This window comes from Terrapene carolina, unplaced genomic scaffold (assembly GCF_002925995.2).
Source record: "Terrapene carolina triunguis isolate 2854851 unplaced genomic scaffold, T_m_triunguis-2.0 Scaffold93, whole genome shotgun sequence".
Classification (NCBI taxonomy): domain Eukaryota; kingdom Metazoa; phylum Chordata; order Testudines; family Emydidae; genus Terrapene; species Terrapene triunguis.
This window is the reverse complement of record NW_020664444.1, coordinates 7765168-7777615: the sequence shown is the minus strand read 5'-3', so window position 1 is coordinate 7777615 and position 12448 is coordinate 7765168. Positions and strand designations below refer to the sequence as shown.

Sequence of the window (12448 nt, the reverse complement as noted above, 5' to 3'; positions counted from 1 at the left end):
CCTTCCGGGAAGGGGATGTGCCCACATGGAAACAGTTGCAATCAGACCCGCTGGCGGATGCAACTAGAGGCATTTCCCCCCAGCAGAGTCCCGCAGCGCCAGCTGTCAGGGCTCCCAGTTGCCTGCACGCCTCCACCAAGCCTGGATGTCCAGCTCCCCACCCCCTTTCCGGCCCCCCCCACTAGTGCCCGCCCTCTTTTTCCCTGCCTCTGATTGGCCAGAGGTTTCTTTTGTTAGCAGCTAAGAGAGCCTACCATTGGCTAGGGAGCAACGTCCATCAGATCCTGGAGCAGCCCCCTCCCCTTTCCCCTCTTCCCAGCCCCCTCTCTGGGCCCGGACCCTGGGAGCGCGAGAGGGTTTGGGGTGGGGTTTTTTTTTTTTTTTTTTTTGCAACCATTTGCCTCTTGCATTGGTCCTAGGGAAGCGGCGGTGGGTGCGTGCAGGGGGGGCCCGGCTGCCTGGCCCCCCAGTGAATGCAATAAACAATACTCGTCCTTCCAGGGGGCGAGAGAGGCGTTTCCCTCGGAGCATGGGCGGACTGAGGCCGGGAGGCGGCGGCGGCGGGGTCGGTGTTGCAAGAAGACCCCTGGGCAGCAGATGGGATTGGTGCCTTATTTGAGGGTCTCCTGGGCAGCCCCGCTCCCCAGTTGTGCGGCTGGCGGGGGGCGGCGGGGGGAGGCAGTTGCATTGATTATTTTTGCTGCTGCTTTGCTTTCCCGGATTCCCACACACCGAGGCGGTTTTTAAATCTGGAGGATTATGCATGGAAAATCGCCCCCTCCCTCTAGGGAACCAACCCGTGCGGGCCGCCAGCTCCCCCGGAGCCTGCCTGCAATTGTGCCTTAACTTGTGCGTGTGTGTGGGGAGGGGAGCTGAGCTGTTTTGATTCTCCACCCCCCACCCCCCTCTTTGGAGGGGAATCAGTGATCATCTGGGATTTCCACCTCCAGCAAGTCCATCCTGCCCCGACGGCTGGCGTTCCTCCCGTTGCATGGGGAGAAGCGGCGAGCTGGTGAAGAACTCTCGGGCTTGGTTTTTATGATTATTTGGGGGGGGCCGTTGCTTTGAGCCCCAGCCCGGCTTGTGTGTGCCTTCCCCGCTCCCTGCCTTTGGAAATCGGGATGCTACCAACTTGAGTTTCAGGCGACGCTGACACTTCGCTCCGTGGGCTCGTGATCCTGGAAGTGGGTTGAGAATATTGCTGCACAACTCACCTTGAAGGAATTGTCCATCTTCCCCCCCCTCCGCCCCCTTTCAAAGAACAGAAGCCTGGGATCTAGTGTTGTTTCGTTACTACACAAAAGTGGGGACAACTGCCTGGTATTTGCAGGGCCACAAAACCATGTCTGCTAAAGAGAACCCCTGCAGGAAATTTCAAGCCAACATTTTTAATAAAAGCAAATGTCAAAATTGCTTTAAGCCTCGGGAATCCCATTTGCTCAATGATGAAGATTTAAACCAGGTGAGTCTCCTTCCGGTTTGATTCTCCCACCCCCCCTCCCTAAATTCACCTTGGGGTTTCAAGTGAACTGTTTTCATAACTACTTGGGTCAACAATATATCTTTAACTGGGCCAAACCGGCTTTCACGTGGACTTAATCGGGGTCGCTTTAAGTTAGAGGAAATGGAATTTTTTAAAAATATTCCCCCGTTTTCATGGATACATTAGGTCCCGTTACACACGCGAGTATTTGGTTTGTGATTGTTTTAAACCGCTCTCGTTTTATACAAACCCGAGTGGGGAATATCGAAAGGCGAGAACTTGGGATGGTGTGGGTGGTGGGAGAGGAGGATCTGAAGTTTTAAAAGGAAAAATTGAGATCGCAGGGGAAACAATTTGGATTGTAAAGCCCTTCTGGTAAAGTAGGGCATGGCTTTCTCTTTGCATAGCTACAGGGGTTCCCTGAAGGGAAGGAATCTTAACGTGTAAAATACGGAGATTTCAAAGGCAAGTTCTACCAAATCAAAGCGGCTTTTCTTCTGTAAACCCTTTGCACACCGATTGCCGGGGGTCCATACTGCACTCCTGGCGGTTCGGGAAGTTTTACATTTAAGTTTTCTAGGTAGGAGGTGTCTTTCCTTGCATGTCTTTCATCTGCATATTCCCGCACGATCGCTTGGCGTTCGGGGAAACACGTCTTAAAAATAATAGGCACCCAGCCCTGAATGGGGGGGGGGGGGGTGGACTAGGAGCAGTGATAATCTAGCAACATTCTCTCATTTTTCCCCCTCCCACTGCACTCGGGCTGACATCTCGGCTTGCAATCCTATTATGGAAACGAGATCAGACATATTGCTGGCCGAGATAATGAAATCTGAAGGCCAATGTGGAAAAAATGCAACTAGGAAAGCGCGCGCGCGGGTGTGTGTGTGTGTGTGTGTGTGATTGATAGACAGTGCTCGGACAAAGGGAAACATCCTAAAGTTTGCCCCCCCCCCCCCAAGCCCTTCTCTGTTTCCACAGCTTAGCGATGTGATTCATGGGGTTTTGTGACTCAAAAATGCCGGATGGCTTTGTTACTTTCGAGAAAACTGTGTGTGTGTGTTTGGGGTCCAGCCAGGCCACTATCTACGTGGAGAGCTTGAGTTTAACCCGCCTTAGACAAGCCCTCCTTTGCTTTGTTGCTATTCTGTCTCCTCCACTCCCTCCCTCCCCCGCCTGGGGTGAATTTCAATGTCAGTTTCACCGCTGCTGGGTGGAAGGTTGTCCCCGCGCCCTGGATTTGCCTTGGATGGGGGTGTCCTGCCTTTTGTGTTCGGGGTGGGGCATGGGATTTGCGGGCTCCTTCTGGAAAAGTGGGCACAGTACGGATTGCCTAAGTACGTACAGGGGGGTTGGGAGGGGAGGGGATGAGTTCCCTCCCCCCTTCTGAAGTAAATTAGTTTATAGACTGTGGCTATGAAATCTCATTCTCAGCAAGGGAGAAATAATTCCACTTTAAAGATAAGGGAAGGGAGTGTGTGTGTGTGTGTGTGTGTGTGTGTGTGTACACGAGATACACCCTTCTATAAAGTATTTTACTTAATGATGGCCTCAGTTTCTGTGCTCTTACATCTTTCCCCCCCACCCCAAGCTGAAGAATCCCATTCAATGGATACATTAGCACAGACAGCTTGGTGTAGTGAAGGAAGGTGGCTGTAAGGAAGTTCTGTGCCCATGCATTCTGGTCATATGTTAGCTAGTAGTTAGAAACTCTTCTGACCAGGAGGCTTTGCTCTTGAAAACGCAGCTAGGGGCGTGTGTTTGGGTAACACCAAGATGTAAACGTGAATAGCTTTTCATCTGGCATCTGTGGTTGGGTTTATTTTTCAGCACTGTTGGATGGTTGTTTGGGGCATCCCTGAATCCCAAACAGCGGTTTGAATGAGACTTAATCACGCTTATGGTTTTGTTGCCTTGGCAGGTCCCATTTACACTGCAGAATGGAACCCGTGCTTTCCCCACATTGTATGGGGACAAAGCTGTTACCATCGTGCCGATGGGCCTAGAGATAGCCAGGCTAGAAAAGTCCTTTTGAGTCATCCAATCTGACCTTTCGCTGCTTGGCTTGAGGGGAAGATGAGGATACTTGGCACTGACACACTCACGTTTCTTTCTGATTTTATATAAAACTGTATGCACTCGACTGCATCCATCTCCTCCCCCCTCTGGGTGTCGTCTGAGATTGTAAACTCTTTGGGACAGGGCCTGTCTCTTCCTATGGATTTGGCCAGGACTTGGCACGGTGGGGCCCATATCCTGCTCCGTGCTGCAACAGGCGTTGATACTTCTCAGTTTCCTAGTTAAATCAAACAAACATCCAAACTAACACACTCATCATCGTACTTAGCACTTCTAGGTTCAAAGCCTGGCGCAAACGCTAAACCGTTAATCCTTGGAGTACTATGCTCGGCTTCACGAGTTGTTTTTCTGTGCGACTGTGTGTGTGTTGAGAGTGAGCCGTTACAATTGACGGTGGCTTTACTTCTTGTGCTCACTGAATGCACAGGAGCTCCACACAACCTCTCCTAGACCTGCATGTGTATCTGTGTCGACGTACGCAATGGACTCTTTCATATTCGTTTGCAGTCATTGTGGGCGAGGCGGCTTTCCTATCTCGAGGGCTCTTTTAGACACTAGTACAGCAAAGCACTTAAGCAAGTGCCTAACTTTTAAGCCTGTGAGCAGCCAGGCTGACTTCATTGGCTGCTCCCTCCTCCAATAAAACCTGGTAGTTTGAGTCTGTAAAGTGTCAAAGCTCCCACACCAGGTCATGTCAAAGGGCTTAGATACAAGCTGTTCCCTCACTTTCCCTGCCATGTGTGGTGTAGTTGGGGGGGAAGCAAGAGGCGGATGGATTTAGGAAGGTCACTGTTTGGGCTGTAGTCTCTCTAGACATTGATGGTTCCTTTTGCGTCATTGTCCGTCCGTGGCGTGTCTCAGAATGGAGGAAAGCCGAGTTCCGCTTCTTCTCCTTGTGTGCTGCTAACGGTGCTAGTGTCTCCTCGGGTACGATGGTGTGACTAGGGGGTGATGCCAGTGGTGTTACTCCATATTTCCACCAGTGTAACTGAGAGCAGAATCTGACCCTTTTGATTTAAAGATATAAGTGAGTAGTTGCCCCTGACAGAGGCGTCACGTGGCAACTGCTGTCTGTCCAGAACTGATCATCTCCAGTATTTTAGGACCAGAAGAAGTCCACAGAGGGCCGGCCCACAAAGCTACTTAAATAGTCCATTGTGCCAACTTCCTTTGCAGTTGGCAGTAGCTGCCCCATTTCAGGCAGCAGAGAGGCCAAGGGTTGAATGGGATGGGAAGTCCCTCACTCTGGGTGCAAAGGCCCTTTCAGGACAGGATGTTGCTAGTGTTCTGTGTTTATAGAGAGGACATCAGCTTTTCAGAGCTGCCATTCTTTCTGCCAGATGCAGTTAGAACCATCCTTATCACTTAAAATATTAATGGGGCGGTGTCAGGACAGATTTATCCTTAAGATCAGGTTTTGTAGAAATAAGCTTTTTAAATCCCTAAGCCAGGAAAGATGAATGTTCCCATGATAATTAAATTAATTCTAATAACTCTTTGCAAGGAGAAAACATTCCTCTGCACTAGTAGAAATCCAGATTTTGCAGCATGGCATGAGAAATGATCCGTTTTGCAGGATGGGCCAGTAAGCTTTATTCACATTGCCCTTAGTTGCATGAAGAGATCTGTTGCAGTCTAGGACTGGGCTGTATCTTAAGTGCATATCAGTTTGGTCTCTAGGAAGAAGGAAACCTGCTCCTGAAAATGGAATTAACTAGAAACTGACTCTAAGCACAAGTGAAACTGACTCGCATACAAGCTGGGAGAAGAGCAAAATGTAAACATACAGTATAAAATAAGGGTAGAAAATTAAGTCTGATCTCGGGGGTGGGGGGGAGGAATTATTCGCTCAGTGTTAAGTAACACAGCTAAGGAATTTTTGAAGATGTGTGTATATATTTTAATCTAGCATTGTCCCTTTAAGATCATGGCATTGATTCCTAAGAATACCCAATTTAAAAATAAGTCTTTCCCAGCCACTTTCCTGCCTCCTCTGTGACTTCCCATCCTGCTCATGAAGAATAGTTTTATTTTAATCTCTGTGTTCCTCTAGGCAGCGTTGCCTTCATCTTAATGTTTTGGATGATGTATGGGTTTGCCATCTGTGTGTCCCTCTGCCCGTTTACTCTGCACAAACAGCCTCCACTCAGATGATTTCTGGAGTGTTGGGAAGGGGTGCAAATCTCATTCCCGCGCCGTCTTTCATTGTGCTTTTGCCCAGGTTGTTTCTATCTGTTAACCCTGTGAGTCCTTAGGCTGTTGGTAACTTTCTTACCTCCCTCACACTTGCAAAGAAGAATGTTCAACGTGGTGGGTACCTTAATCTTTTGGCTTTAATAATAATAAAAAATGACATCAGTAAATGGTTGTGGTCTGGCATGTTTATAAGGGTAGCCGGTGTTGGGGCAGGAGAATGGAGAAACTGAGACCTTGAGGTAGTGCTGGTGACTTTGGGCGTACAGTGGGTGGGGAGATACAGGGGAAATTTAGGGTGGGATTTGGCTTAACTTTGCTCCCATTGAAGTCACTGGGAGTTTTACCACTAGTTTCAGTGGGAGCAGAATCAGGCCATCGCTGAGCATGACTGACAAGTGTAGGGATCTCTTCCTATTTGAAGAACTTTCCACACTATAAAGGGCTCAGTTTTGCTTTAGTGAAAGTGCAACTTAAGGAACTTGTCACGGATCTCCGAGGAGAGTTACGTGCCGAGCTCCACTCAAAGGTAAAAACGCTTGCAGTCTAGTTTGGTGGAAAATGGCTGTGTGTGCTCATTCTCAGGGAGGACGGGTGAATAAACCCAATGTGGACTTCTGCATGCACTGGGCATTGCAGTAATGCACAACAGCAGGGGCTGTAACTCGGATGAGACCCTAGACTTGTTGCTCCGTGCTGGCTTGGCCAATCTCCCTCGAAGACCAGAGCTTTTTGTCTCTAACAGTCACTCGTGCAGGAAGCTGTTTTCGCTGCTGGGCTCTGGGTCGTTTTCCCCTGGCCACCAGCAGCTGTTTGGAGGGAATCCTCCCAAGTCCTGGCCATGATTTGCCATGCAGGACACAGACTAGTGGAGAAAAGAGATTGTGTACAAAAGTAATGAGAACAGAAAGGAGCGCCTTCCATGCTGTTTATACTGCACTGATCTAACCATCTGGCCCTGGATCAAGGCAGCATTCATGCTCACTGGATGCTAGGTAGTGTGTTGAGTCCTCCTTCCTTTACCCCGTGTTTCCAGGTGCTGGATCCCAGAGGAGCAGTGGGGCTGTCTGATAGGTGCACTATTATCTAGTTTCCTCCCTGTTTCCCTTTGTTTTCTTCTTGGGAAGCTCTAATCTTTCCTGAAAAGCTGTAGCCCTGGAAAACAGCCCCGGCTCACTCCCTCGCATTCCTGACTTCCCTGACTAGTTGCATCATGCTGCAAAAATCCAGCTGTAATTGACTAATTATTAGGACCAAACAGGGGAAGAGTCTCTGAAAATGTCAAACCCGCCTCCGTCAGCTGCTGCAGTGGGAAGGGACTGAGGTCTGTAGGATTCTGTTTTGGGGGCTAGAGGGAGGGGTATAATGGAGCTAGCTCTGCCTGGTTGGGGGCGGGGGGGAGGAGTTTAGGGAAAAAGATGTCATTTCTTTCCTTTTAACTTTTTAAAGACTGTTTCCTTCTACCCTCCTTGCCCCACAGACAAAAAGCAAAATGTCCTAGAAATGCACGATCCACCTCATGCCAAACAAAATCATACACAATCATAAGCGAGTTGCCTAGCAAGGAAGGACGGAGGGCTCTGTGGGCATTGCTGGGAGCATGGGGAAGGCCTGTTGCAGAAATACAAATGATTGGATGGCCCTTGGCAGAGTCAAAGTTAGGAATAAAATGCTTTGTTGGTTGCAGTCTGCATTTCCCCTGCTGTTGTGTCCAAGGACAAGGTCAGGATTCATTCTTCAGTTGTTCTTCTGCCTGAAGCATGTCCTACCTTCTTGTCCCACGTGAGTTCCCTGGAGAGTGAAATTCTCTTTGCACCCCGTGACCAAAAGTAGTATGGGCTGCAGCCCTGCACACTTCCCCTGCATCCTCCAGTGTTTCACCCCCTTAGCTGCGCCAGAAAGGTCAGCATGTTTCGTCTGTCCTGTGAGACTGCTTAGATGCAGAACCGTCCATTTGCATGCACAGTTGCCAGACGTGTGTGTGCAAAGTAGCTGAACAGTTTCTTTGTACGAACCCCTGCTTTTGGAAAATCAGCCTCCTCGCATTCACAAACCAGTTAGCTGCCTTCATTGGAGCCGTGCATGCCTGTTCTCGCGGGTAGCTGTTGTCTGACCTCCAGAGAGGTGATCCTCCCCTCTCAGCAGGACCCTGGTGAGATCTGAGGGACTCTCAGGGGAGTTTGTGGACACTCCATCCCTTGGGACATTTGGAACGAGATTGGCCAGAGCCCTGCAGTGTGCTGTAGGGCACAGCCTGGACTTGGTGGGGACTAGATGATCTAACAAACCTTTTCTGCCCAGTTCCTCTGGAATGACAGGCCGCGTGCGCTGAGGGAGGTGAGTAGAAGGGGCTGTTAAAGGCTGCTGGTGCCCTCTCCTCGGTCACTGTTGCCAACCAGGTAAAACAAGCCTTTAGATGGAAGCAGTGAGGGGCTGTTTCAGCTCTCATTGCTGCTGGGTGAGGTGGAGGGAGAGTGGTTCATTCCCAAAGGCTCCCGAAGCTGGGTACAGGCTGGAATCGGGGGCAGGTGCCCAGTGGTGGAGTGTTGGGGCTGTGTCAGGGAAGCTTTGGGTTGAGGACAGATTTAATCTAGCCCCTTCTCGCTCCTGGGGGCTCCGAACCTCTCCTGTCTCCCTGGGTGGCTGCATAGAAAGAAACCAGGTTTGGAGAGGCAGCACTTTTGTTCAGGGTTCGCGGTAGTGGTGGGTCAGTGCCACCGATAGCACCTCTCTGCCGTGGGTATGAGAACTTTGTGTCACCTCTGCCGCTGACTCTCAATCCTGACCTGCAGCCTGCCGTTCCTGTCCTGGGAGCCCCACGCGCCTGGGTCAGAGCCTCCCACTCCTGGTCTGTGGCATACCCTGTTGGTCTGCTTATGGTCTCTCCTGTGGTGATGGCGGCTTGTGCTGTGGGGCGGCATTTGCTGCTGAGGTGAGATTCACCAAACTTGCAGTGTAGGCTCCATGTGAATCCCGGTCTCCGCAGGAAGGCAAAGCTGGGGTGTGGGCAAGAGGCAGGCAACCGCCGTGGCGAGTTACTTCGAATGGGGGGAAGAAGATACAAGCTAATCGATGCTAGGAGGGGGCCGGCACATAACTTTGCTTTGGGCTGTTCCTGGCCTTGAGGGAGGCTGTGCTGATGCCAGGCAGGCCAGGTTCATGGCATTTACAGCACAAAGCATCCGAAATGCTGCTGGATGTCAGGACAATGCATATTTGGGGTGGAAACTAAGTCTGACTGGATCCTATTAGACCCCAAAGCAGGGGCTGCATTAGGGCTCTATGTGGGGTGGCTTATGGCTCAGCTTTTATTCATAGTGTCCGTTATTGGCAGCAGGCAGTGCCTCTCCCAGCAACATTTCCAAGGCCTGTGATGGGTGATGTATAAGGATCACTTCCTGCTAGGGTTGCTAGTGATGCTCCATACTGGTGCTTCCTAGGCAGAGCGGCTGCATGCTGGGGAATCTGATGGCACCCTTCAGACTTGGCTCTGCGCTTCCCTTAGGGGTTCTTTCCTCACCTCCATCCCTCTCTGCCACAGCATTTGGTGGGTATCCAGTTAGCCCCGACAAAGGCAGCTGCTGCCAGGCAAAAGGAGCAAGATGTAGGGGCGGGTTTGCCCGAAACCCTAAGTCCTGAATGTGGAAATACAGGCCTGTCTCTTTCCCAAACTCCCCTGATCCTGCTGTCTGCCAGAGGGAAATACTCCCAAGTCCCTGTCCCCCTTCAGCATCGTCCTGGGTTCCATCTTATGTGAGCTTCTTGGCTACTTCCAGCCTCGAAGTGGAGTCAAGGCTTCCATCCCCTGGGAGGAGGAGAGACCGGCCTTTGGTGCTGCGAGTGGTTGTGGGCTAGAATCTAACGGCCTGTCTCCCACGGAAAGGTGCAGGGAGGGGTAAGAAGCTATTGGTGTGTTACTTGGCTCCTCTTGCAGCCTGTTGAGCTAGCATCCAGAGGGCAGCCCAGGATGCATCTGTTCCAGTCCGTGCTCCCGGGATGGCCAGGTACCTGCTGAGTGACTCTGGGGCTCCCTGGCTCAAAGACAGGCAGGAGCACGTCTGACAGAGAGCAGGTGACTGGTGCCGAAACTGCTGGGGTGGAGGGATTAGTGCATAGGACCCTGCTCAGTCCTGAGGGGCTTTGACCCATTCGGACTGGCCAGAGCCCTAAAGAGCTGGCGAAGCTTGGGGTGTAGGAGGAACCTGTCCTGCCTCTCCCCTGGCCCCCAGTGAGGGGAAGTGGTAGGGGGCAGGGTAGCTCCCAGTAATGGACATCCCCAGAGCTGAGGCCAGCCTGGAGAGCCTTCTCTCATCCCTAAACGACCTGCTGATGTCTGGGTTCGCCCCTCTCGCTCTGTGGGGAGACTTCCCCTCTGGTGTCGAAGCAGCAGGATGGAAGCGTTCCGCCCTGCAGTGCAAATACTGTGGGGGAGGGGTGGGGTGCATGTGTCACCCTGAACGGGGAGCCTGTGTACTGAAACCAGCCCTAAGGAGCCCACCTCCAGGAGGTAACCTGCTGCCTGGCTGCTTCAAAGGATCCCCAGGTGGTTTCTTGTACAATCTTGTTCAGCCCTCCCCTGTTTACAAGTTCCTTGGGAGGGTGACTTAAGGCAGCATTCGGTGCATGTGCACATAGGGGTGTGTGTCCGTAGGCAGCACAGAACGTGCAGCAATAATACTTGGCAAGCCAAGGATGGGAAGGGCCAAATACCAGATAAAGGGGGTCAGTATAGTTACCTGCATTTGATGGCGAGGGCTCTCGAGACACAAGGAGCTGAAGTGGCTTGGGCTGGGGCTAGAACCTTTGCCTCTGGGATCCTAGCTGGTACTGGACACTGTGCAGCAGGAGCCGGAGAATTTCTCCTACCCGGGACATGCGTCATGCTCTCTCACTGGATTCTGCAGGACCTTCCAGAGAGATGGGCTTGAAGCCAGCGGAGGTGTCCGAGTGGCTGATTCAGGGCCCTTGTTTCTGATAGGAGGATGTATGACATGGAGAACATTAAGTAACAACCAGTGTGTTCTTGTTAAGAGTTTGCAGAGAACCCGCTATGCGCGGAAGGCCTGGGAGTGAAGAACAGCGTGTCCCTGCTCCCTTGTCCCTCTGAGTGAGGGCTGCCCCAATCCTGACTGTCCAGCATCGAACCCTCTGTCTGTTGGGCTCGTGTGCATCCAAGAGCTGAAAATGTTGGCTCAGATTTGCCTTGTTTTGGGGTCACAGCAACCCAAACCACCTGGCAGGAGAGGATGGGACTTCCTCTTCCCCTGCAAGGAGTGACTGGGGCTGTGTCAGATCCACCCCCAGAAACCTCCCCCAGCTGCAGGAAACTCAGCATCCTCCCCTGCTTCCTGGGGCAGTTTCAGATCTGCCTCTCTTGTGGTGGCTCAGGGCACCTGGAACCAAACACTGCCCAAAGAGTACAGTGTGGACGGTGGCTCGGGCCCTGACAACCTGATGCCATTCCTGGCTCTGTCATGGCCTAACCAGGTGACTGTGGGTAACCGCTTTGGCTCTGTGTGCCTCCATTTCTCTAGCTAAAATGGGGTAACGGTTCTCACGGATCCACGGGGAAGTGCTGGAGACGTGAGTGAAGAGCGCTAGGTTCCACTATCATTGTATTGTCTTAAAGGCCCCTGGGCCTTGATGATCCTGCCCTGTACATTGGGTCTATTCTGCAACCTGGTGAGTTACTTTTAGCTTTGGGTTCAATGACAAGGGGTCCGCCTGCCTGTAGGACCCCCTGTGCATGCTCAGACCTGAGAGGCAGAGGCTGAGCCTTCCCTGTGCTTCTCTCTCCTGTGGTGTTTCGTTTCGTTTCTTTTCTTTTCTTTTTATTTCAATTGCCAAGACCAACTTAGAGTGAAAAACTCCTGCCTCAGCCCGAGACAGGCTGATTACGTCTGCCGGCAGCCTAAACAGATGACCCCACCCCAGCGTGCGCATGGAGCCAGGAATCTTTCCCGGTGACTAATTTGAACACCCCCCCCCCCCCCCCGTGTGCGCCGTGATGGGTCAGAAACGCAGCTCCCGGGGAGTTCTTCATCATTGTTTTTGCAAATGTTTAATCCTCCCCCACCCCGATCCCTTTGGTGTCGCAGTCGGTGGGGTTTTCTGTGGTGGGTCTGTTTGGGTACGTGGCAAACCTGGTTTGGAAATAAGGCTTGGTCAAAAGATCCCAGCTCGTCTGGAGTCCCAGAGTTTTCTGTTCCAGGCCTGGGAGAGGCAGTGTAGATAGGCCCTGTTGTCAGACCTACCCCCGGGGGATACGGCCCTAGGAGAGCGTTCCTCCCCACAGCACCAGGATGGGAATGCTTCGGTCAGAAGGGTTCGATGTGGCACGTCCTGGCATACGATCTGCACCTCACAGAGCCCAAATTCACTGTAACCGGGCACAGAGTAAGTGTTCAGCTGGTGCCGCTGAAAGTTACCTCAGTGTGGTTAGACTTCCGCTCTTGCGGCGATTCCTAAGCGTGGTGGGTGAACAACGTGGATGCCCCCGTGGTGGGTGCAGGTGGTCCGAAACCAGGCTGTTCAGCTCGTATGTCCTGATGGCCACTCTTCTTACCCCAGCTGACAAGTTCTGTTTGCTCTTAGTTGGATCTTCTATTAACATGCCATTAGACGACTCTGCAGTCATCCCTGGAGCATGGGTGACCAGATTGGCCTGTGTGCACCCCTGCTCCTGGCCTGTCC

At 51.9% G+C, this 12448-nt stretch overlaps 1 protein-coding gene across 3 annotated transcripts in view; it reads left to right on the top strand.

The window, feature by feature from the left end:
- Nucleotides 1-409: 409 nt before the first annotated feature.
- Nucleotides 410-12448, top strand: part of MPRIP (myosin phosphatase Rho interacting protein) — a 167462-nt gene continuing 155423 nt past the window's right edge. For all 3 annotated transcript variants that reach the window (XM_026650579.2, XM_026650578.2, XM_026650580.2), the window contains exon 1: nt 410-1462. In XM_026650579.2, coding sequence (XP_026506364.1) covers nt 1343-1462 — 120 coding nt within the window. In that variant the 5' untranslated portion in view covers nt 410-1342. The remainder of the gene's footprint in view (nt 1463-12448) is intronic.